Source organism: Micrasema longulum, unplaced genomic scaffold (genome assembly GCF_059751315.1).
Source record: "Micrasema longulum isolate JH-2025_06_02 unplaced genomic scaffold, ASM5975131v1 h1tg000838l, whole genome shotgun sequence".
NCBI lineage: Eukaryota > Metazoa > Arthropoda > Insecta > Trichoptera > Brachycentridae > Micrasema > Micrasema longulum.
This window is the reverse complement of record NW_028278030.1, coordinates 20,964-47,453: the sequence shown is the minus strand read 5'-3', so window position 1 is coordinate 47,453 and position 26,490 is coordinate 20,964. Positions and strand designations below refer to the sequence as shown.

Sequence of the window (26,490 nt, the reverse complement as noted above, 5' to 3'; positions counted from 1 at the left end):
CGTCGATTTGTCCCTTTCACATTTTAAATTGTATTTCTTCCTCCAGGGACTACGATGACAGAGGAGAAGATTACCGTTGGGAAAAGGACCACGAGAGACGAGGAAACAGTAGCTTCGACGAGAAGAAGCACGCTGAATACAATGACCACGGGCAGCAGAGGGACGGTAATCGGGAGGGCTCCTACGACTGGAGAGCTCCCGACAAGGACTACGGCGATAAGCAGTCCAGGAACTATAACCGAGACATCGACAGGCAGAGTTCCCGGGAATCTCAAAAGGAGTTTAGCGACGGAGCTAGAAAGAGCGACTACGATCGCAAGTCTTCGGACAGTTACGACCCTAAAAATGTCGGCGATAAGCAGTCTGACGGATTCGATCGAAAAAGTAACACGCAAGAGTTCAACGATCGGAAATCTGATTCCTACGAGAGGAAATCAGTCGAGAAGTACGATCGGCGAGACGAGCGACAAGACTCCAACAAGCAGCCCGAGAGGCCCGACTCGCGGAACTCCCGGCACTCGCGAGAATCAGCGCGGGACGCCTTCAAGCCCGAAGTGTTCTCGGAGAAGGAGTACACCGGCTCGTGGGCAGACGCCCCCTACGAGAGCTACGACAAGGATTCTTATGCCAAGAATAGTAAGTCGGGCTTCCCGGAGAAATCTCATTTTACGGAAAAGACTGAACCCGCTAAGAACGATTCTAATTATGGCGGTGGTTACAGAGACCACCGCTCCCCGAAAGATTATAAGTCTGACTCGGATGAAAGTAAACGGGGCAACTACGGCAAGCAGCAACACATTAAGAAGTCGCCCTCTAATCTACAGAAGTCCGACATGCAGTCCTCGCAGGAGAAAGGGGAGAGCGAGCAGACCGCTCCCAAGGCAGCTGATAGTAACCCCAGTCAGGCCCCAGCCAGGACCGAGAGCAGTCCGAAGGCTTGGGCGGACTCCGTTAGTCCTAGTACTATTGCCAATGAAAGTATTAAAAATCAAATAAATGATTCCAATAAGTCTGACGATAAGGATGTGGATAGGAGCAATGATTCTAAGTATCAAGAATCCGGGAAAGAAAGGGCGGAACGAAAGCTGAGCAGTTCGGGATCTGAAAAGAAGTCTTCCATGGGAAGCAGAAACCGGCTGGACTCGGGCGGAAGCCGGAGAGGCTTGGTGGTGTACAGGGGAGGAAACAACTGGCAAAGCCACCGAGGGGACTCCCGCAGGCGGGGCCCGGGTCGTGGCAGGTCGAACAGGGACTCCATGTACAGCGAGTCCGAGGTCAGCGGTGACGAGGCTCACCATCATCCCGAACAGAAAAGAGACAAGGAGAGGAGCGCCAGGAGCCCCAAGGGACAGATGAAGAAGTCCGAAAAGGATGAAAGGAACAGGAGCGTAGGGAACCAAAACTCCAATCAGAACGAAGGTCGACCATTTCCTAATGAGTCTTCCGGTGGTGGCCAGAGGAAAAGACACGATAGCAGAGGAGAGGGACGGGAAGCCTTCGCTCCGAGAGGTGAACCGTCTCGTCGGGGACGAGGGAGCTTCAGGGGACGGGGTTCCGTCCACATGGGCTACGGTCCCGGGCCCCCTAGCTCCAAAAGCCCCTTCGGTCATCCTCAGTCTGCGGACGCGTCAGATAATGATCCTTCCAAGGCTGACAACCTCAGCTCGGACGAGAAAAATAAGCTCAAGCAGCAAGCTCTCAGCGCCGGCATCATCGGCAGAGAGAGACGAGGTGTCCCTCCGCGGATGCAAGACAAGAATGGGAAAAGCAGGAACCGAACTGGCGGCAGTGGAGAGGAAGAGGCTTGGGAGACTACCTCGGAGCACTCGGAAGGCGGAACCAAGCAATCCAAACCAGGAAACAAGCAACAGAACAATAAGCAGGGAGATCAGCAAGCGAATGCCAAGTCCGTTAATGTTGACAAGAAACCCAATATGCAACCCCAGAATCGCAATGCCAACACTTCCACCAACCGGCAGAATTCCGCTGGAAGTATCACTAGAAACAATCAATCCAACAAGAAAGACATCGTGCCGTTCGGTTCATCCACCACCGGGGTCAATAGAGTGGAGGACGTCAAGTATAACGACACAAACGCTGTAGCGAATGCCATGAACGATCTGAAAATTTCAACCTCCAAGTCCAACAAGGACATTAAGAAATCCGATAAGGACGCACCCGAAGAACACGAGACCCTCGACGATGGATTCCAGGAAGTTAGAAGTAAGAAAAACGTTAAAGACTCGAGAGGACAGCCTCCGAAAGAGGACACCCTTCAACAGAACAGATCTCAGAAGCCCCAACAGGGCAAACCTTCGGAGGGTCAAAGAAATAATTCCTCGACTAGAAGCTCTAGCGAGAAGTCCGGCGGCAGCGGCAGCGGAAGAGTCAGCTCCGGTCCCCCGAATACTGCGAAGGTCAACGGTCCGCAGCACACTTCCGCCGAGCGCCAGATGGGACCACCGCAGAATTCCAACAAGCCCTCTCAGTTTGATCGCCAGCGGCAAATTGTCCTGCCGCCTCGTCTGGCGAAGCAAAGGGAACACAATCGTATTCAGAAGCAGATAGGCCAAGGATTCAATCCTCCCGGCCCTAACTCCGAACTGAATCCTATCCCGCCGTCTACCATCAGCGCCTGGGATAAACCCATCAACCAGGCGCTCCGAGGGAACGTAGATAATGAACAAATCGTAATGAACGCCGCTATCGGTAATATGGAATCCAACGACATCGGCATAACTGAGAACCACTCCGCCCAGTCTAGCCAGCGTAGCACCCCCAACAACTCCATCGCCATCGAACAGAAGGCGCCCGGCAGTCTGGTCAACATCGACAAGTCCAGTATACTGGACGGAACCACGACGCCCGTTCAGACCATCATCTTCGAGAACACTAATTACAAGTCCGCACCCGAAGCCCTGAAGCAGAAATTTGTGTCTTCTCCCGTCGGACAGCAGCAATCTCCCACTACTAACGGCGCCCCGACTAAACTTCAACAGTGCGTTACGCCCAAGACTATGGTGCCGTTGAACAACCAAGGATCTGATCTCGAAAGTCAAATACTCGCCTTTAGTACCGACACGCCGCAAGCTGTTCCGTTCATATCTGATTTAATCTCGGGGGACAACTCCCGACCCGTGCAGGACGCCTCTCTTCAACTACCCATTTCGTTTGTATCGAAAAATTCGGAAGATTCCTCCGATATGAAGCTCGATTTTGCTTTCGATTCTGAATTGAGCCAACTAACGGAGGATAAGGCGGCAAAAAGCCTAGTGCTGCCGCGATCCATCCACGCGATGAGCTCCCCCTCCCAGAACACCATATCCACAGCGACCGATCAAGAGCTCAATATGAAAATCGCCAGCGTGAAAAAAGTTTGGGATACCTCCATGCCGACTGTAATCGAGCACACGAACCAAGACGAATCCAACATGAACCAGCACAATCTCGCAACCCAGCACATGTCCGTGTCTTCCCCGCACAGTCTGTCTTCCCCGCACAGTCTGTCCTCCCAGCACAGCATGTCGGCTCACCACATGAACTCGCAGCACACTCTCGCCAACCAGCACAACCTATCGCAGCAGCTGGGCTCCCCGCACGCGATGTCGCAGCACGCGCACATGAGCGCCGGCTCCGGCGGTCAGTTCGCCGCGAGCTTCGAAGACCACCAGACCTCCGTCGACGTACAGTCGCAGGGTTTCTCCCCCGGCGGAAACAACGTCAACAGCCAGACGACCAACGTGTGCAAGGTGAAACCGACGCAGCAGGCTCTGCATTCCGTAAGCCAGGGCATGACGCAGAGTGCCCTGCAGAACATGCAGGCGACGCTCATCGGGCAGAACATGTCCCAGGCCATGGGCGGGGTCATGGGTCTGTCGCCGCCGCCCATGCAGCACGCGTACAACCACCTGAACTACCAGCCCAGCCAGTACGGGAGCATCTCCGCCATCCCGTCGCCGCCCACCGTGGTGTTCAACTCCTCGCAGCAGCTGCTCAACTCGTCGCAGCAGATGCCGTCGCAGGGGGGGCTGTACAACGCCTTCCAGATCGACCAGAGCCGCAGCCAATACGGGGGCTTCCCGGGCGGGCCCTACGGGGCGGGCTCGGCCCCCTACAACTACCAGCAGGACATGTTTCAGGGGCTGCAGGGCCAGTATAGAATGGTGAGTAATAATCATTTCTTTAAATATTTTAACTAGCAAATTAATTATTTTTATTACTATTGGTTATAGGTCCGCCTATATCTCGTGTACCGCTGTTTGTCCGAGTTCTTCCTTCAAAAAAGCATCCAAACGGTTTTTGCACTGGTTGACTAAAATGGAATTAACAATTAGGCTTGGAAATTTATTCCAGTCTGACACTACCCCGCTGGAAAGGAAGTTTATCTTGGGATTGAGGTGGAATTGGGGAAGATAGAGCTTCCAGTTATGACTCCGTAAATTGGTGTTGGGATATAATTGATACATCTCATGCGGGGGGCAGTCATAGTAATTATAAAATTTAAGAAATATTTTTTACAAACAAATAATCATGCTGTTTCTCTGTAGGCATAGACAAGAGAGGATAGAATGCCACATCACTCTGATTTTGCATACAGTCCTTGCATGACGATTATTCCGACTTTTGACATGTCCTTCTTCAACTGTTCAACTGTCTTCCTCAGTTTTAGCATCTATCGATAATCACTTCGTAAATCCTTTTAGCCATTCTTTTGCTGTCCATTCGCTCTACACGTCCAAACCGACGCTTGTCTCGGCCTCACACGATACGCAGACCCCGAAATTTGTGCACCAATCATACCACTCATTTGCCTGAGAGATCGCATTTCCATCACTGTGAACTGCTAATTTCGCCTCCTGCGATTCAATATTGATATCAGTGCACCGTTCACCCATCGCTCGCCCTCCTTTCAATATCTTTCTAGTTCATCTTGCTAATGTAACGAATCGATAGTAATTTGTGTTGTTGTTATTTTGCAGCAAGATCTGTTCCAAGCGGCCGGCAGCGCCGCCTTCGGGCAGTCGGGCCAACTCGGAACCAATCCCAGCACGGTGCTCATCTCCAGCTCCACCAACTCCCTCATGTCCGCCAGCGTGAAGCCCTCCACGCAGCAGATCGGGGCCATAGGTATAATCTTTATTTATTCTTCCCTAACTCTATGAGGCCAAGAGCCCAGTGTTGAGTTGGGATACAGCATAATGGAAAGTGCATATTATTAGCTCTTTCACTGCTAAGCATAGATAGAGTACGTTTGCTGGCACCCGTACGCGGCGGCATATTTTCAAGCGCTCACATTCACAGATGAGACTTGAATCAGTTAGTTATCTTACCAAATACTCGAATAATCTACGTCGAAAGTCATAGAAAATCTTCGCACGAAAATGTTTACGATTTAGTTTTATTTTTTAACAAAATTAATTTTTCAAGTACCTGTAAACATCACAAATATCTAAATTTATTTCAACAGAGAGGGAAAAATTTTTGAGAAGGGAATATGGAAGTCTAGGCATTTACAGGGCTTATGACCTGTCATTGGCTGGTTTAAGTGGCCACTTTACACACTGTGTAACATTCACCATTCTGCCTATGTTTGAACATCCACATTTCCTCAACTCTTCCATCTGTTGACTTTTGTGAAGTAAAAGAGCTGAAACCTTTATCACGTGGGTGAGATTCATCCGGCTGAACCAAATCACCTACTAGGCAACGCCTGAAAACAATTTTTAATTTTTATACTTCTTCTTTTACCAGGTAGTAATTATAATCAAACATTGTTGAATTGGAAATCCAGCCAGTCTGCAAGCATTTGGACATAATCAAACATTGTTGAATCACAAATATCACTCGTATGACAAAACGTTCTAACTATGTTTACCATTAAAAATGGCAAACTTTACGATGACAATGTCAGATTTGACACATTCACACCATATTGCCATATCTCAAAACTTAAGTATTGACCACGAACTTATCTACAGATTACAGGAATACGGTGGGCCATAGGGTACCCGGGTTGAGAATTGCGAGCGTTAACCGAAACCGTCCATTACACATTTGTTAAACTAAAAACCAAGCCAAATATTTTGAACACTAGGAAATTATTACTCTGAACATTTAATATTACACATACTGACTACCTATTCCTCGTTGCCAATGATTATTCATGGTTAAATTATCCAATGGATCCTTCCTAGTGTAAATTGATCTGAGGAAAACCATATTATGAGGCAAGAAAATCATGTTTTCAAGGCTCCACTTAAATGCCACAATCTCAAACTAGACGAAACCCGATTGCCAAAAATATTTTTATGTATCTTAAGTTTTTACGTGACATCACGACTTGTCATCGGTAGGTTATGGTGACAGGTGCCATTTAAAAGTATATCCTGTAGCCGTCAAAATACACTAAACGTGGAAATCTATCACAACACGTAACAACGTGCTATAATGAGGAGTTCAATTTTCAAAAAAGTTCAATTAAAAATTAACTACGTCACAAGTTCACTTGGATAAACCGATAATAGTGTTGTTATAGATTTCCGGTTTCCGGGAAGCCGACTCACCAATAAGCGGAACTCTCCAACGAGAACTTGTGATATCACGTGTGGAATAATTTCAAAATTACAAAAAGTGTTTTTTTAAAACATAGTTTGATGGTTTATAGACAAATAAAAAAAAAAACAAAAATCCACTGAACTTCTCATTTTCCCCCGGACTGGCTCCTGAAGTAAAGGACTGATCTAACAGATGATCGAAATACGCCGCATTCGGTTCACCAACGGAATGCCCTATGCACCACCGGGTTCAGATAGGGAAATGGATACAAAATGTAACATGCACATATTTATATTTATGACTAACTAATAGCGAATGCACCAGGAACAAAGGGCAGCACGTACCAGACGCAGCAGTACCTGGGGTACGGCAGTCCGCACGACGCGGCCGCGCCGCCGCCGTACGCCGCCGCCCTGCCCCCGCCCTCGCTGGTGCGCGCCGCGCCGCAGGCGCCCGCCGCGCCGCCGCCCCCCACCAACTACTACTCGCAGAACACGGGTGAGTGCGTCGGGAGAGAGTTCATCGATTATTGTAACACATGGGTGTGCTAGCCCTGCTTACGCATGTAGATGCTCATAGGATTACCTACATGGTATGGATTGCTAGCCGGGCAAAGATCACAGGGGAAAACGGTGTATAGAAGCGATTATACGCAGCTTACCATTATATTTGACTAACCATAATAATGTTTTACTGTAACTTTATTTACAGATAAATAAATTAATCCTTTTTTTTCATTTTAAATTATTTCCACCGTTGGTAATTTTATCCCAATATTAATATTAATATTAATAAAGCGTGCCCAGCGCCTGCGGTGAGCCAAGAAACTAGCTGATTATTCCAGCTTATTTTTTCATACAAATAAGTATACTATATTTTGATGTCTTAACCCCTGTGCGGGTTTTTTCTCCTAGATTAAACTTGCGGATTACACAAATTATTTGAAGATTCTTGATTTAGAAAACAGTATTTCAAACATTGTTTTCATGCGTCATATTGCAGGACATATGGCGCTCGACGCGGCCATTTTTAGCACTTTTAATTTCTAGAACAATTTGACCAGTTGACATTTCAATTGAATACCTAATATCGACTGAATTCATAGTGCTATTTTTAATTTTTGTGCTAATGTATTAAAGTAATGGATAATATAATATATCACGAAGTTACGTCGTTTGAGTTGATTTCATGGATGAGAGTTGTTGTATCACACAGAACCACAGAGAAAGTTATGTATTAAAGTAATGGATAATATAATATATCACGAAGTTACGTCGTTTGAGTTGATTTCATGGATGAGAGTTGTTGTATCACACAGAACCACAGAGAAATTTACAGATATATTACTTGCATTTTATTATGTATCTTCTATGTAGGTACAAATATATGATATTTTTTTTATAGGTTACCTGTAAATGATATCACCATTCACCACTGAATAATCAACTATATGAAAAAAATCTTTCCTTTCCAACCACTATCCATAAATAGTAAACTAGTCCCAGACAATAGAAAGGTTGTCTTATCTCCTGTCTCTTGTCCCGATATAAAAACATAGAGCTATAATATCTGTACCTTAAAACTGAAATGCTGGAAGTCAAATTTGTTGCAAAACTGTTTCAAATGTATCTCTTCAAGTAAAACACAATTTATTGGACTTTAAAATATGGACCAACAAAATACTGTGGGACTTCAATGTTTTTTTTGTTCTAACCGCCCAGCCCGCTCCCTAATTCCTCCCCGGACTTTAGTATAAAAAGTAATGTCGAATATTGAATGAAAAACAATGTATCTATAATACTTTATTTAGGCAAATACATTAAATTATGTGCCATTCATTGAAACATTGATTATTTATGAAAATAACAGGTAAATCAAAATTTGATGACATGATATTAATAGTGATAAAACAGTAATTGAAAGTACACAGTTTGTGAAAAAAAGCAATGTAAAATACAGTAGAACCCCCTTTTTACGATTTTCAAGGGAGCAAGAAAAAAAGTGTAAAACTGAGGAAAACGCTAAAGTGAGGAAATGAAAAATGTATGGAAAAAATAGGAATTGCATAAAAATAAAATTGATTTGCTAAAAACTTTGCATATACTTCCAGAAAAATTGCAAAAACGGTGATAAGTGGAAATTGACAATTTTTTTTTTTACCTATTTTCAATGATTTCACTAAAAATATTTTTATATTTTTTCAAACAATATTATGTAATCTGTTTTTTTATTTGATCTAAAAACAGCATGCCAAAATTATTTTTAAAAAACCAAGATAGAATTTGCATAAAATAACAAATTATTTTTTCCCCTAAATGTTGGGAAATTTTATTTATACCATACAACTTTTTTCTATAGCATCATTGTTTACCCGTTTTTATTCTTCATTCGCGTGGCACACGAATCTTATTACGAAATAATTTTAGCTTTTCTGACACAACAAATGAATTCCGAAAATTTTTAAGCGTAAAACCGGGGTCATGAAAAATGTAAAAAACGTTAATTTGTGGAAATATTTGTATGAAGAAAAATGGGTCCTGAACATTTCGGTGTAAAAAGCGGGAAAACCTAAAATCGAGGAACGTAAAAACGATGTTTTACTGTAATTAAATTAACGGCAAAAGAAATGACATAATATAATTTATGTTGTTAGAATTACTCTAGTCCATGCGCTTCGCAGCTGCAAAACTTTTAGTGTTGTTAATCTTTATATTTTATCTAAATTAAACTGTAAATGGGGTCTAGATTTTTACTCTCATACGCTCTGTAGCTGCAGGACATGTAAATTCTATTTGTAAACAATTTAAAAAAAAATTAAAAACACTTCTTGAAAAAGCTTGTTTATAAAATATTCAAAATGATTCGAGTTAAAAATAAATTAACTGTTGATTTTTTTTCCAGGCGGCCAGACGGGATTCTACCAGCAGCCCGGGAATGTGTCGGCCAGCTACGGCATCCAGTTTGGGCAGCCGAACCAGAGCCACAATAGTGCCAGCATACAGAGCTTCGGTTCCCAGGTAAAGCCGCTCCCGCCGCTTCTCCTATGCCGTGCACGCTCCTTAGATCCGTTTCTGATTCACTTAGGAAACGCTTGAGTCATAAGTGTGCTACAGTACGGTACCTCCACGCTCGGACCTCGCGCTCTGCCCCTTTCTCTGGGGGCTGAGCCTCTCCGGGAGTGGGGAACAAACTGAGATAGATAGAAATAAAAAAATTATGTGTTTTAATACGCGATTTAATAAGTCAGGTTGTGAAAGTGACAGGAAATATAGATCAGAGATCCAACGTTGGAATTCTGCTCTACCCCAAGGTTATTCCTATTTTCCAAAATTGTTCATTACAAATATAGTAGAACTCCAACTATCGGAACTCTGGCTATCCAAATCACTTTCAGAATTTAAAAAAAAAAAAAAAAGATGGAAACATACTGCAATTTGCAAAATAATGATTCTGTCTATGCGCGCTATTGTCCTTCCCTCTGCGCCTAACATATAAAAGTGTTGCGTTTTTATTTAATTAATTAAAGAATAGCTCTTTTTGTTTATTATCTTTTGTCAGCCTCGTGGTGTAATGGTCAGCGCATCTGCCTACCGTGCGAGAGCTCTCGGGTTCGATTCCCAACATAGTTGATATATTTTTTTTTTATTATTAATAAATTTCATAAAAAGTACATGTTAGAGTAAAATTGCTTTTTAAATAAAGCCAAACAAACTACATCTTGAAATTCCTGTTACAAAGAGCACATGCAGCGTGTGGTAAACTTCGTCACATCCGAAACTACGATGATCAGTATGAGCAAGAGACATATAGGCATATTTAAAAGAATAATTTAGAAGTGTTTCAAAATTTAAAAAAAAAAAAAAAAAAACTTCGCTTATTTCTGCAGTGGAGAAAGCAGGAGTGCAGAGCGCTGCGTTCTGCAGAACTAAGCAACCATTTTTTAAAATTTCATATGTCATCTTGATCATACCGATAGTTGTGATTTCAGATGTGACCCCCTGTCACACTGAAACCATATACACGTATATCCATACAATATATATATATTTTTTTATTTTTAGTATCATTACCAATCTAACTAGAGACAGAACCCATAAAACATTAAAAAAAAATTATAAATTCCACTAACACAATTAAAGTTCATATTTTGTATCTTCAAATTCAAAGAAAATTTTCTCGTAACGCATAAAATTATGAGAGCTTAAACAGAAAGAGAATCTTTTGTCCCCTATTTTAAGTATCTTTCATTATGAAATGTCATTAATGCCAACATTACTTTACGTGTTGGCAGTTATGACCTTAAGCGGCCATTCAATATATATTGATAAATGTTAGATGAAGAAAGCGGCTTATAACTTCACCGTAGAATTGAAGTAATGTTTGTGTCCTCGTCTCAGGTGCTGTCGTCGCCCTTCCAGATGGCAGCCGCCATACAGCAGCAGTATGGGCGTGCGCCACAGTATGCGGGCAAGCAGGAGCACCCCTCGCGGCCCCAGCAGCTCAAGAGCCCCCTCCAGGTAACGGACAAGCGCAGCCTTAGCAATTCTAATCCGAATTATAACACGCTAGTTTGCTAGTGAAAACTCTTGTTGGAAGCTCATTGCAATTTATTTTAGTAATTAAAGACGACCGCTCTCACAAATTTGGAATAACCAGTGATCGGTTTCATCGCTTTTGCGACATCTTTTAAGACTTGGTATATTTATTATAAAATTCAATATCAAAAAAAGTTAGGATAGTGAATTCAAAATTATGTAATGATATAAGAGTTTTTTAATTCATTTTCGAATAATCGTTATATAATATAATAAAGACATAAAAGATGAGTATTCAAACTCGGAAACTTACCTTCTTAATGAGAAAATGCTATGGGAAATTGGATATGAAAAATGTTTTCTTACATGCGGTAAAAATTAGACTAGAGGGGATATAGAAGTCTAGGCATTTACATGGCTTATGATCCATCATTGGCCAGTTTTTACACGCTGTGTAACATTCACCATTCCATCTATATAGATATAGGAATATTCCTATGTTAAAAAGCGGAAACCTTTATTGATGAGGGTGACATTCTGACCGAATTATTTCACCTACATTAGTAAAGCCTAGTGGCAAAATGGAAGAATCGAAGGAATGTACGAAACGGTGAATGTTACACAATGTGTAAAGTGGCCACTTAAACCAGCCAATGACAGGTCATAAGCTCTGGGATGCCTAAATTTCCATATTCTGTTATGTATTCGTTCTGTTTTAATATATTGATAACTCCCAAGGGGGTTGAATCCAGTTCTTATCTACAAAAATTTGGATAGACTCGAAATATTGTTGAAAAATGAAGTACTTTAAATGACGTCACAAGTTCTTCTAAATCAACCAATGATTGGGTGTTGTGATAGATTCCCGGTTTCTGGGAAGCCAACTCACCAATCGAGACAAATCACCAAACAGAACTAGTGTAAAAATTACACATGCGATGGTAATACGATACAAATATATTCTTTGGTTTAGTTTGATAGTGCATTAACAATTTATTTATTTTTTAATCCTCCGAACATCCATTATAATGGCTGTGCCCATAATGAGGCTCATTATGGGCACAGCCTAAAAACTCGTAATAAGTTCATAATTACAATTATTATGTAAAATGTAACTTAATTTGATGTGAATAAATTAATTGTCTCTAGGAGCACCAGAACAACGGAATGTTCTGCCAGCTGGGCGGGGCGGGGTTCGCGCAGCAGGCGTCAGGAGGGCACGGGGGGGCCCCGTCCCCCAAGGGGGCGCCGCCGCCGCCCGCGCCGCAGCCCCCCAAGGGGCCGACGCAGCCCTTCGCCAAGCCGCAGCAGCAGCACAGCCCCCCGCACCACAAGTACCAGCAATACCAGCACATACAGCAAGTACGGATTACAGACGTCGCGCTGTATACTAAATTACACTAAATTCTACTAATTACACAAGTTCTGCACTCCATACATGCTGATTCTTAAGTCCCTCGGTTGTAGTAATTACCCCACGATATTATCTGCGGTTGCAAAAATGTTCCTGGATCGCTTATAATGTTTATCACACTTACGTTCACTTACAGAAACTACATTTTTATTTGCAAGTTGAATATTACATTGAAAAAATAAAAAAATCCAACGAAATAGCACTTGACATACTACAACAGAGATGGAGAGCATTTTAGAAAAGGAAATATAGAAGTCTAGGCATTTACATACACTGTACACACTGTGTAACATTCACCGTTTTGCTTGTGTTTGAAATTCATATTTCTGGGCTATGTATAGCGTGTGAGCTCGCCAATATATGACAGTAAATTTTTTATTGTCTTTGAATTTCCTAGAGTTTTAACCATCGAAAAAAAAGAAGATTGCAAATAAAATCAACAGACAATGGAAATTTGATGTGTATTATTTTAATAGATTGTTTATAACAGAAAAATACATAGAGAAATATGCATTTTTATTTTTTGTAATAAAAACAGTCTAGTAAATTCGAATAAATAAAAATACGCTTTATATTAACAATATTAATTAAAATGCAAAAATAACATTGAATACTTGAAAAATAAATATTACTGAGTGTTACAAACATAATTTAAAAAACGGATAGCTATTAAAAGTAAAAACTATCTTTAGTTTAATTCTTATAGCGATAAATACATAAACATTATAAAACAGGAGTTTTACAAATACAAAAATAATATTGTAACTAGGCGGCTACCAACACGGTTAAATTTCGAAACACCACGCAATTTCTTATTTTGGCTACGTTATGTAAAATGAAAAAAATATTTAAATTAATAATTTCATCACGTCATGAAGTCGCCCCTGGGTAGCGCCTGCTAACGTCAATCAACAAAAACATCCTCGTTTTAATTACAATATTTCGGCTTTGCCATAAATCTCTTTTTTTAAATAATTTCTCACGTCACAAAGTCGCCCCTGGGTAGCGCCTGCTAACGTCAATCAACAAAAACATCCTCGTTTTTATAACAGTATTTCGGCTACGCCATGAATTTCTTATAAAAAATGTCAAAACGTCACAAAGCCACTCTCTGAGTGTCGCTACTGACATCATTTACAAAAACATAATTATTTGTGCTTTTTTCAGGTACGCAACATTTTTTTTAAATACACCTACCTAACCGATAAAATACTATTAGTAATTAAACCAAGGTGTGCTTTAAAGTTCCGTATGGCCAAATAATATTATTTATTATTAGAATATTATTGACATGTAGTTCAAGCATTGCTGCATTCACGTTGCTTTACTTCTGAGAGCTCAACTGCTATGTTTTTCTATGGTTATGTTAATGTCATCTGTCATGTATTGGCGAGCTCACAGGCTATACTTACGCCATATTTCTTTAATTCCTCTGTCTGTTGTGAAATAAAAGAGCTGAACTTTTATAATGTTTGTTAAACTTATAATAGAACATTTTTGTAATTTGTGGTAAATACAAATAATGTGTGTTTATTTTCCATTTCAAACTTAGGGAAAAATAAGTTCGCTATGAGGTAGTTCTGTGTTTTTTTAAATTAATATTCTATTAAACTAAGCCAAAACATTTTAAAGATATATTTGTCGCAAGATCTCTTCGATGAGTTCTGCCGATTGGTGAATTTACTTCCTGTAAACCAGAAATCTATCCACCCTAAATCTAACACCCATTCATCGGTTGATTCGGAAGAACTAGTGACGTCGTTCAATGTAGTTCGTTTTAATTAAAATCATTTTTGTTTTTTTTTTCATACATTTTTAAGAAACTTCGCTGTACAATTCAATGCTCTATTTTTACCAGGTATAAGAAAACATTTTTATAGGTAAAACCTTGTAAAATTATTGTTTTCAAATAATAATTAATTAAAGTTAGATGGTTTACCTATTTGAAAACATATCTTTCATAATCTACTTCAAGTAATTTAGTTCGGCCACACCCTTTGTAAACCTAAAAGTCCTATTACCTCAGAATGTCTTCTTCGGAGATATCAAAACAGTTGCTTCGGGCTAGCGATGTATGAAAATGTAATGGAATAAAGCACCTCTCGCAGGTGATCCAGCCCAACGGGCGCCAGGCGTCCCTCAACATGGCAATCAGCCGGGGAGGGCTCCAGCAGCAGCAGCGCTACCCGCCCCCCATCCAGCGCCCGCCCCCCCTGCCGCACCACCAGCCCCCGCCTGCCTACAACACCAGCAGGTAACCGCAGTTTCAACACACCATTTATTTTCCAAATATTGTTACGTAGGCCAAATGGGAAATTTGCTTAAAATATTTTAATGAGGAACTTTTCAGCCCCACGGGAAATCGAATACAATTAATGTTTTCTTGCGCATGGAAAAATTGAATAATTAAATTGTACGGCAAAGTTTCCTGAAAATGTGCAAAAAATATTTTAATAAATACGAACTACTTTAAACGACGTCACTAGTTCTTATGAATCAACCGATGATAAGAGAGTTATGGAAGATTTCTGGTTTGCTTGCCGTCGATAGACCAATGGGAAGAACTGATCGAGAATTAGCGGAAGAGAACCTCTGACGTCACACGCGGAGTTATCTCAGAAATACAAAACATTAAAAATCATAGTGCTGATAATATGATACAGTAAAACCTAATTTTTACATCCCTCAATTTTACGCTATCCCGCTTTTTACACCGAAATGTTCAGGACCCATCTTTCTTCATACATTCTTATACAAATATTCCCCCCAATTGACATTTTTTTACATTTTTCATCAACCCGGTTTTACGTTTAAAATTTTTCGGAATTCATTTGATGCGTCAAAAAAGCCTAAATTACGCCGTAATAATGGTACCGCGGTCCGCGCGCCACCGTGTGTGCCACGCGAATGAAGATAAATTATTGTCTTCAAAGCAGGTGCAGTGTAATTGACAATGTTGTTTAAGTGTCTTCCTTAAGCGTCAGTTTTAGTTTTCATTTGAACAAAAATGTTTTATTGACTTGTACAAATCATGGTACGCAGTTGACAAATGTTTAGGAACAATAAAGTTTTATTATCAATAAATTTCGATTTTTAAAATGTAACAATAAAAATATTTAAATTTATAAAAAAGATGGTTTAAAAAGTTGACATAAAACTGGTAAACAATTTTGCAGCAATCTATAAGGCAGTTGTTTTTAGTGATGCCATAGAAAACATTCCTCATTATGTTTTAATAAATTTTTAAAATATAACAAAACCATAATTTATTTATTGTAATCAAAATACGGTTCCACCAAAAAATTACAATATTTCAATTTTTCAGGGGCGGTGGTAATCGACACCCGGGAGGGGGCCCCCCGCACACGCGCCACGCGGGCGGTGGCTACTACCAGCAGAACCCTCCCAGAAGTAAGTACCATTACGCGCAAGTGTGCGACACTATTTCAATCGTAATTTTTTGACATTATTTTTGTTTAAAGCATTAACGTTAACTTTAACGATTGTTTATGTCCACCGGTTTCGAGACATGCCCGTCTCTTCTTCAGGACACTCACTATACAAGCGTGCAAATACTAAAATAGACTTTCACCGTATTATATTTACGGATTTAGTCCATTAAAAAAATGGAAAACACAAATCTTTATAATATATAAAGGTACAATTATTGAAATAAAATGCAAATACATAAATTACACCAAGAGTCAAAGGGGATGCAAACATGCTCTAAAATTGGGTTAATAATATCTAGTAGTATGTTGGAGAGTGGGTGGGGGTGAGGGTTTGGAATGGCGAGGGGCTAGGAGGTTAAAAGTCGCATGATTGGTTAATATTAAATGAAAAGGTAGACTACATTGCATGCCAATGATCTATTTTTTATTACCATGTATAAAGGTGAAAGTGTATGTAAATGAAGAGGCGGTTATGTCTCGATACCTGTAGACACAAGAAGTCGGTAAGTGGCTATTTACTGACATTAGTTAATATTTTTTGGGTTTTCTTCAATCTTCTCCCTGTTATGAATTTTATGAAACGAGTTACTTAGAAAATTACCTAAATGTTTATTTGTAAATGCCATTAACCCTCCATTGCCCAATTTTTCTGATTCTAACTAAAAATGTGTGCTTGTGTATGTTATCTACTGGGGAAAAAATGTGTCATTTTCATATTTTGGTATGTGGACAACATGCTACACGGGACATTAAAAGGTTTACAAACACAAGAATATAAGGAAAATTAAAAAGGACGTTTTTATGAACACCTTTTTATCTAATAATGAAATTTTCCCAAGCAATCATAACTTCAAATCATTCAAAAATCACTATTTGACCCTTTGCTAAATTACACTTTGGACTAAACACGCGTAACTAACTTACTTTTTGTTTAAATTGTTTAAACAATTTTACCCTGGTGGTGTTTTATATTAATAAATTATTAAGGCTAATGTTTTGAATCCATCAACAAGCCATCGAATTTTATAAAAATATTTAACCCTATTATAGCGTGGCATGCTCTCCCAGCAGAAGAGCGAAACTGTGAGAGTGAAGTGATGTTCATTTGAATGAATCCATAGGATGTGATAATAATGTCAATTGTTTTTACTTCAATTACAAATTTAAAAAGTTCCAATTAAATTTATTTATTTATTTAATCACTTTGTAAAGCACCCTTGAGGTATTGTATTACAAAAATGCCGCTGTATAAGTTATCCTTAATAATAATTATAATATTAACAGAATTTTATATTTAAATCCATGATGCATTTGTATTTTTTGATATCTGTCTGCGAGTCAAACAATCATTATAATAATACAGATTTTTTTTTTCTATTAAAGCACAATTCAGGATACTTACTCCCTCCGAATGATGATCCGTATTCTTTGATAGGAATTGCCGACTGAAACATAACTGAAGATCGGAAACGTTTCTGACTGAGGACTGTCCACTGATTATCTCGTCGAATATTAAAAAATACTTGCGCACGAAACTCGTACTAACCCGTAGCATGCGTATATTTTGCGCACTAACCCACTAACACTGTCCCTCAATAATCTGTTTATAGTAGTCCCTCTCCCGTCAGGCAACCAGCAGGCGGCCAGCACGGCCCCCAGCGAGCCCAAGGCGGCCACGCCCGGCCCGGGCAGCCCGGCGCCCGTCGCCGCGCCGCCCGCGCCCGACGCGGCGCCCCCGCCCGCGCCCGCCGCCGCGCCCCAGGACCCCGCCCCGGAGAAGAAGGAATGAGGCGAGCGCGACCCCGGGGATGCGACACGGCGCCGGGAGCGGTCTCCCGTGCGGGAAGGCGCGAGTGTGTAGTGCGTGTGACTTTGTGTAGTTGCGGATACGACTAGCGCGAGTGAGGACGCTTGAAACTGAAGCCCGGCTCGGTAGTATGATTTGCCTCACTTTGCTAGCGTCGTCACTCCCCCGAGGCGGGAACGGAGCGTAGTTCGGTGCAAGGCCGCGATGGTACGCATTCCACAACGTGTAATATTAGTGAGTGGACACTTGGACCCGCGCAGAGAAATCCGATTTGTAATTAACCTTTTTATTGCAAATTTTATCGATACGAGTCGTCTTTGAAACTTCTATAACAATTGTATTTATTTCCTGCCAAATAAAAATTACTCTGTATTATTATTCGTGTAAAAAAAAAAAAAACAACCGAGTATGTAATGGTTTATGTTCTCCTTATTACTATATATGTAATGGTTTATGTTCTCCTTATTACTATATATGTAATATTATGTAAGGAATTTGTGACGTGTTCAGATATATAGCGACATCATTCTTTTTCCATTGGTGCTTAATTTTCTTTTGAAGGCAATACTTTCTGATTAGTTTTAATGTTTAGATTTGTTTAGTTTTGTGTCTTTATATAATGTTGCCACAATCTGTTCATCAGCAGTAGCTATCAGAATACTATTTAAATTATTGCGAGCGTAAACACCGCAATTGTGAACACCGATGACTTGTATTTCGTGTTTATAATATATTTATTTATTCACTTTTGTGTTTATGCTCAAAAATCCATTTAACTTGTAAGTGCCCGATGTTAAAAAAAAAAGGTTGGTTCCTATTTCTGCGTTTGTTATCAAAATATTATTTGTAAATTTATATATTTGTTTTTTTTTTAAATGTACGAGAACAGAAACAGCCAAAAGGAAAGGAATAAAAATTACATAATTGTATTGAATATTATTTATGTATACTTTTGCTTGCGAATTTTCGGATTCTCTCTGCATGATTATTTTTACTGTGATCCTGATTTTTGTCGAAACAAAATGATTTTTTATACGTCAGTTTGTGGCTGAAGGAACTTATTCCTCGTTCTCTATATTTGTTCCACCCTAGCATCGGTCGACAGACTCATAGACTGTTGAAATTAGTTCTAAATGTAAGTCTACTTTGACCCGAGGTATGTAGCTATCCAAAAAGAAACATTAAAAAAGGGCTTTTGATAGGTATTAAATAAACATCGCTTTCAGTTACAATTAAATCTATTGTGATACTAAAAATAATTTATAATAAATACAACTTCATCTACGCTCAAAATTCTCGGTACGCAACGTATCACTTGACCGCGAATTGTCAGAGTGTAACATATTTTAAAAAATGCATTATTTAAAGTAATCATTAGATGAATTATCAATCATCACATATTTTATTTTATAATCGTTAACACTGAACGCAATAGTGAACATCCATTTTTTTTTCTCGTCTTTTAAGGCTGCTGAATTTTCGATGATTTTACTATTGCGGTCGGTTGTAGAAAACAAACGCCTGGCAACTCGTCAATACCGACAAAGTACTACAATTTCTCCGTTCAAATTATGCCTAAGTTAGATGTTATACGAAAAAATATGCGCAGTAAATTTTTACTAATTCTTGCAAGTCGACAATTTTGTATGTTTATATAAATTACTCTTCATTTTTTACATGCGTTTGTGTGTAATTTATGACAAAATATCACGTCAAACTCGTGTGCATGTGTAAAAATAAATAAATGATCTATTAATTAAAAAATAAAACAGGTGATCCTCGACTTTTTTTTACTTAATTTTTTCCTTCAATGTTTTCAAAGGTGGTCAAAATCTGCATTATATCCATCTAATGTGTCGCCACTCCCTCATCCGCACCCGGTGGCGCATAGGGCACTGCATTGGAACACCAAATGCATCGTATCTCGATTATCGCCTGCACGGAGGTAAGATGATCGATCTTACGCTTTGGAGCCAGTCAGGAACAGACAAATATTGCAGTGTAAAACTGTATTTAAAATGAGTATCTCACGCCGGGGGTCGATGCCTAAATATTGAATGCCCCGCCATATGAGAAATGTCGGCGAGGAAGTTCCAATGTTTTTTTAAAATTTTATTTGTCAATAGATAATTTTTTTTTTTTTTTTTCTGTTTTCATGTATTATATTATTACTGTTTTTCACACTAGAATATTTCATAGTCCCTGGACTGGCACCTGGAGCGTAGTAAGACTGATCATCTTACCTTCATGTAACAAAAATGATCAAGATATGCTGCGATTGCTGTACCAATGCAGTTCCCTATGCACCGTTAGGTGCGGAAAGGGAATGATGATGTTATTGCTGTGTAAGTTTTGTAATTATGAAATTACACCGCCCGTGACGTCTAGAGTCTGTGTTTTTTTGACAATTAACAGGAGAACACTGTACCGGGCAAAACACTAAATGCTGATAAACACGGCTACCCGGAAACCGAAAATCTACATACAATGCTACAATTGATTGGTTATTGTTCTATTTTTATACATTTTTGAGAAACTTCTGCATACTAATAAAAGCTCTAATTTTTACCGCGTATATGAAAACACTTTTTATATCCTATTTCCCATAGCACTAGCTTCCTCGCCATCTCTTAATATATATAATCTTGTGTTAAACAGTGTTATTATTGCAAACGATCTTCGATGACTATTAGTACTGAATTTAAAACACAAGCCGTGATCTGCTTGTAAAGCAGTTCTCGTGTAGTCAAATTGGATGAGAAATAACACATTGCGTTTAAGTAATGTTTTATTCAGAAATATAAGGTCAATAAGATGAGTGAAGATGTACGGTGACTGGTCTTCGCAAATTAGCCCTCGCCCTCCAAACGAGCCCGGGTATTTAAAGAACCCCGCTACTGTGTGGAGGCTGAGAGTTCTCATTTTGCCGAATCTCCCTTTCCGAGTTCAGTTGCATTAAGTATCGAGCTATTACAGAAAGGTACTCAAATATTTCTTACGTTAGATCTTAGGTGACTATTCAAATAATTCTGTTCCCCGATTGCTCTCTCACTGCTCGATTAGAGTAGTCGACAGGGGTCGGACAAATGTTCCACGCCAGGAAGATATAGAAATGTTGGAGCATTGATGGATGAAAGTAAGGTACCCATTTTTTCTCGTCTGCTTCGAAATCGGTCAGGGGTCCACCCCTCCAGTGCATTAATCAACTCTAGTATATGTATTGTGTTATTTTAAGTACGAGATGTAAAGAATTACACAAAAATGAGAATATGGCTTTTCTTTTTAAGTGCAATAATATGAGACTGCATCGATCCATTTATTTTTAAAGGAATAATTCTTGAAAGGGGCGCGCTGATGTTAGAGCATTTCTCTAGCGTACTCTGAATATGAAGGAAATATCACTTTTTTTACAATTATAAATAATATGGGTCTATGATATACTGTCAAGTAAAATATAACTAGTTACGTAAACCTTGAGGAAGAAGCTTGTTTGCTTTGAAACTGGTCGGTGGAAAAAAATAAAAAAATAATGGTTAAAAACAAAGTTGTTTTATTTATTTTATTATAATGAATAACCGCAAAGTTAGCGCTTCAAATTTAAAATATGTTTTGTTTATACTTATTAGTAACATTAGTTAAATTTATAATTAAAATTCCTGCAAAAACAGTTCATTGCGTTGGCCACGCCCTTAATACGATTTGGTTAAATTTTTACTTTTGTGAGCGTTTAAATTTGAATACAAATTTCTCACGAATCTTGATGTCATATTTGTCGAAGCCAAACGTGTGTTTTTGTGGAGACATTTTCAACCTATTTTATTTTTAAAATCATGAATGAAAACATTTTTATGAATCCATTTCACATATTTTTATCGGTATTTGTAGTATACAATATTTCTCTTTTATAAATCAAAATGCTTGTTATGAGACTGAATTAATTTGAAGTAGATAGAACGGTTTGTTCTGTGTCCAAACATTACAAGCGTTACGAATACAGTTCTGGGTGTTTTTCACTCTAGTGACGAGTCCGCCTCGTGTAGTGGTTGGCGCGTTCGCCTGCCATATTTGAGGTCATAGGCTCGAATCCGACAAGGTCGACTTGTGGATTTTTACGGCAATATTTCATAGTTGGAGCGTGTGTCCGCAGAGAGCCTCCGGGCATCTGTCAGCTTCTACGCATCCTGCCAAGTCAGGTTCGCATTCCTTAGTTCTGACGACGAGACCGAGGCTCCCGGGAGGCATCCGCAGTTTATGTCCCAGCCAACCGGATACGGAGGCGATAGGCTACACTTGATAACAGTTGTCGCCGGAGTTCTGCTTCCGTTCTCTTACTTCTACATTCTTCACAAAGACAAACCACCGCACACCCGAAATTCTTGTGAGACACCTATTCTCAAAACTCAGTATTTTGCTGTTTTAGGCTAGAGCCTAGAGTGAGGTGCCACGATTCGCATCCATGGAGGATATCGGGTATTATGCAGTGAAAAACCGCCTGCATCCTATTCTGCTATATTTTACTCAGGGCCACAAGGATGTGTCTATTTGATCAAATAGGCCCTTTTATTACGATAATCCTTATTTCTATCTTATTAATCAATTGGGCGGTATAAATGAGAATCAGGTTTGCAATCGCAGGCCAGGGCCATGGGTGGCGTGGAATACTCTCCCAGCAGAAGTCTTAAGAGAAGTTTCTGAACAAACTTCTCTTAAATCATTTGAATGAATCAGTAGCATGTGATGTCAAAATAAGCTGTTAAATTAAATTCAATATTGCTCACTTTTGTAAAGTGCTCTTGAGGTGTTGTATTACAAAAATGGCGCTTTATTAAAGTATGCATAATGGAGTATTTTGTCGGTGTCGGTAGGGTTGCCGTGCGTTAGTGACTCGTATTATTCTGGTAGCGGGGTAAGTGTGAGTGTGTGTGAAGACTGTCGTATCGCAGGCACCAATGATATTTCAAAATGTAGTGTTATAAGAGTGTTGTCCCCGACATACAGAAACGAGGGATAGGTCGGAAAGCAAAAAAAAAACTGTTTAGTATATTATTGCCTAATAAAATTTTACAAAGAATCATTCGACGTACCGTGTTTTATTTTTTTTAAATATATCATTTAACTGGAGGGGTTGAAGTTGGAGACCGCACTGCACTGTCCATGCTCATTGTTTTTAAGGAAATAAAAAATACCCGTTGCGAAAAGACTGTTTCTTTTTATGCTCGATGTGTACAGTAGAACTCTGTTTATCCGAACTCCAGTCAACCGGATCGTTCAGAAAATAAAAAGTAATGGACAAGTTATAACATACTTATAACTACAAATAAAAAAGGGCGCTGGCCGCCGGTGCGCTTCTTCATCAGAGCAATTAACTTTGCTAGACATGTTTAAGTAAGTTTTTAACATTAAAAATCACATGATTCCAATTCGATGTATTATTTCAAAAGCAATAAAAATAGTGACCTTTGATTCAATTATCCGGATAACATTAGCGCTAGAGCGCTCATTCATTCGGATAGTTGGGAGTTTTACTATAGTCTTTTTGCCTCTGGTTCTCCCAAAAACAGCGATCATGGACAGTGGCATTTTTGCTATTTACCCCTCCTATACGATATGGTGAAAACATTGTAAGTATGAAACAAATAACAGTTTTATTATTTACAATTATATTATTTTATTTACAGTTTATTTAATTTTTTTTTTTTTTTAGCTAACTAGTTTCGGATATGCAGTTATTATCCCATCATCGGCTGAAAATAGAAACTGGTTTATCTCCTGCATTTATTTTTTTACAGTAAAAGATTTACAAACACTACGATTCACATACAAAAGCAAAATAAAACTGGATCAGTTATTTTTTTATAACTGTCCGCAGCATGGAGTTAAGATAATCATAAAAAAAGAGAAAAATGAAGCAGCAAATTTATCAAAACTGAATACAGGTGGTCTGACAGGTAATCTGGCAGATAGCGGGCTCCTGCCGTCCTGGAAGACCGTCGATGGTCAACCTTTCGACATTATTCGGTGGAACTAAGGGATGCGGCGGAATTGATACGGGAGGAGGCGAGAGTGCTGGCTGGCGATGGGTCTCCTGGAGACGTCTGATGTCCGCATGTTCCACTTAGGAGCGGATGGGAAATAAGAAGTAGAAAACTGTTTTGAAATTATAACATTTTTTACTAAAAATTTACATATAAACAACAATTTTTTAGTCTCTGGTAACATTTCAATATATTTACTTAATTAATTATACCTAATATTATGTTCCTATTTTACACTGTATTTGCCAATGGGCTTTCAATTTGAATAGGTTAACACAGTTGTCCTTCAACAGACGACATCGTCTGGTTTCTGGCACAAGTTGGTATCTTCATTTTACTAGTTACGAGATATTGCACTTTTAATGTTAAAAGCTCATCCCAAATAAACTATTCAAATAAAACTGAAAGTTGAATATTACGAAATATTATTTTTTGTCAACAAATTCCAACAGGAATGGAGAACATTTTAGAGATGGGAATATGGGAAGTCTAGGCATTTATAGGGTTTGTGACCTGTCATCAGAAAAGTGGTATATATTTCGCCGCAAAATCAGCACTCAATTGGACAGCTAGGCTGTTTATTTAATTACGGCATTCAATTAAAGGCTAGCGGACGCTGAGCCAAAATGTTGAAAGCAATGATTAACGAAAGGCCTGAATGTCGCTTGGCCTCTTTAATTTTAATACAACAATAATAGTTTTATTTTTTAATTTATTTTGTTACAAGTTAAGTTAGATTAGGATAGGTTGGGTTAAGTTAAATAATTTAAAAATAAATTTTTTACTTAACTTAATCTAGATTATTCTATCTTATCAAGTTCTATTGATATATCTATTTTAAGTTAAGATAAAAAAAACTATTATTTTTATTTTTTAACTTAACCCACCTATCCTAACCTAACTTCACATAAAAATCCTAACTTAGGTTAGGATATGGAATAGCTAAACCAAAAGGCCGGCGGCGGCCAAAGGGCTAGCTTTCAACGAATGACCTAAGCCCATTCGATTGAATGCCGGTGTTTAGTTCATTAAACTGGCCGTCTAATTGAGTGGCTTGATTTGACAATTTGCAAGCTGTGAAACTTCAGAGGAACATTCCTCATGGCAAACTTTTTAAAATCCTACTAAATATCTTTCAAAAACTCTTTATGATAAGTATTGAATTAATATGGTTTGAAAATGGAGACGATCCTTAATGTCTCGACTAGCATCCCCTTCCACAAGCCCCCTAACCCTCCTCCTACCCAGCTGCTTCACTAGTTCACATCCGGTGCGTATCGCTTTGTTGGTCAAATAGTATACGTTTTTAATTCCATTTTTTTTTTATTAATTACAAAATGCTTTAAAATAATTACACCAGTCACTTGGCCTTTTATCGTTGATATACAATTAAGAGTAATAACTCTTAACTCTGTCAATCAATAAAATGGAGACAGAAAAGAAAATCAGTCATGTGTTAAAATGGATAAATAAATGAGGGCATTGGAAGCAAAGATAGCAAAGTCCAATTCGAGAAAATAACAAAAACTGCTACACTAATGCCAAAGAGAGTCCTTCATGTTAGAAATGTTATTTTCACTGAACTTAAACTTTAAGATACTAATAAATTAGCTTTAATAGCAACACGAATTCAAAAACTTTCTTAATATTTGTATGGCACAGCCAATTTTAAAATTTAAATCTCAAGCCTGTCATTGGTCGAATAAAAATGGCTGATAGATATGTCTGTTAGCTTCCAAACACTATTTTCAAACCATCTTTTAAGCTACATTTGCAACTCAACTCATGATTTGGTTTGGTTATGATGTCATTCTGAAGTTGATAAACTACAGAATGACATCATAACCAAAAAAAAAATATTTTTTCAAAGGTTGCTATCTTTGCTTCCAATGCCCCCAAATGATTTCCACATATTATAATATAACCAATAAAAAAATTGAACAGACTATACAAAATTTGTAGGGCGAGAACCCAAGTTTTGCCGACTCGCAACTTTGGAAGTCCATAAAAAAATAATTACCAACAAAATTAATTATTCTGTGTAACAACACACCCCTATAATAAGATGAGTGTATGACCTCTGTGGAGTTTTTTTTTTTTTTTTAAGTGGCCAAAAACAAGTCTAGTCCAGTTATGACTATCCCGCAAATTATAATATCTGAGTCACATGCACTACATCTTTACACCCATTTCCAGAACCAAATATTTATGTAGAGACATACATTTCAAAATTCAATCGCAGTACATATGTATAGTTATTTTAATTTTATTTTCAGGGTCGCCATTTAAAAAAATTAATAATAATTATGGCACTAGAGAGCTATTTTTGATATGATTCGTAACTCTTAAAAATGTATACCGAATAACAATTTCAACAAATGCGTTAGTTTAGCCCTAAAAAATACAACAATAATATTATTATGAAATAGGAGACTAATCTTAGTAAATTATTATTATTATAGAATTCTCAATTTCATCAAAGTTTTGAATAAATGAGAGAAATTCATAGCGCGTTGGAATAATAAAGCCCCTCAAAATTTCACAGAAATTATCACTTAGTCTTATATCGTTTGAGGACTGTTTTCACAAAGTGAAATATACAAAAGTGAAATTTACAAAAAGAAATATTTCAGTATCCTACTCGTCTTACTCGACACAGGTTTAAAAGTCCCACATCGTAATAATAAATAAA

General features: G+C 38.8%; 1 protein-coding gene across 6 annotated transcripts in view; it reads left to right on the top strand.

The window, feature by feature from the left end:
* The window catches only part of LOC148278705 (uncharacterized), a 46,450-nt gene extending 28,285 nt beyond the window's left edge, over positions 1–18,165 (top strand). For 4 of the 6 annotated variants that reach the window (XM_088230988.1, XM_088230985.1, XM_088230986.1 and 1 more), the window contains exons 11-19: positions 47–4,163; positions 4,980–5,127; positions 6,880–7,053; positions 9,457–9,572; positions 10,953–11,072; positions 12,240–12,452; positions 14,601–14,758; positions 15,830–15,915; positions 17,567–18,165. In XM_088230988.1, coding sequence (XP_088087114.1) covers positions 47–4,163; positions 4,980–5,127; positions 6,880–7,053; positions 9,457–9,572; positions 10,953–11,072; positions 12,240–12,452; positions 14,601–14,758; positions 15,830–15,915; positions 17,567–17,745 — 5,311 coding nt within the window. In that variant the 3' untranslated portion in view covers positions 17,746–18,165. The remainder of the gene's footprint in view (positions 1–46; positions 4,164–4,979; positions 5,128–6,879; positions 7,054–9,456; positions 9,573–10,952; positions 11,073–12,239; positions 12,453–14,600; positions 14,759–15,829; positions 15,916–17,566) is intronic. The other 2 variants (XM_088230989.1, XM_088230990.1) reach the window with 2 other exon arrangements.
* The last annotated feature ends 8,325 nt before the right edge of the window (positions 18,166–26,490 follow it).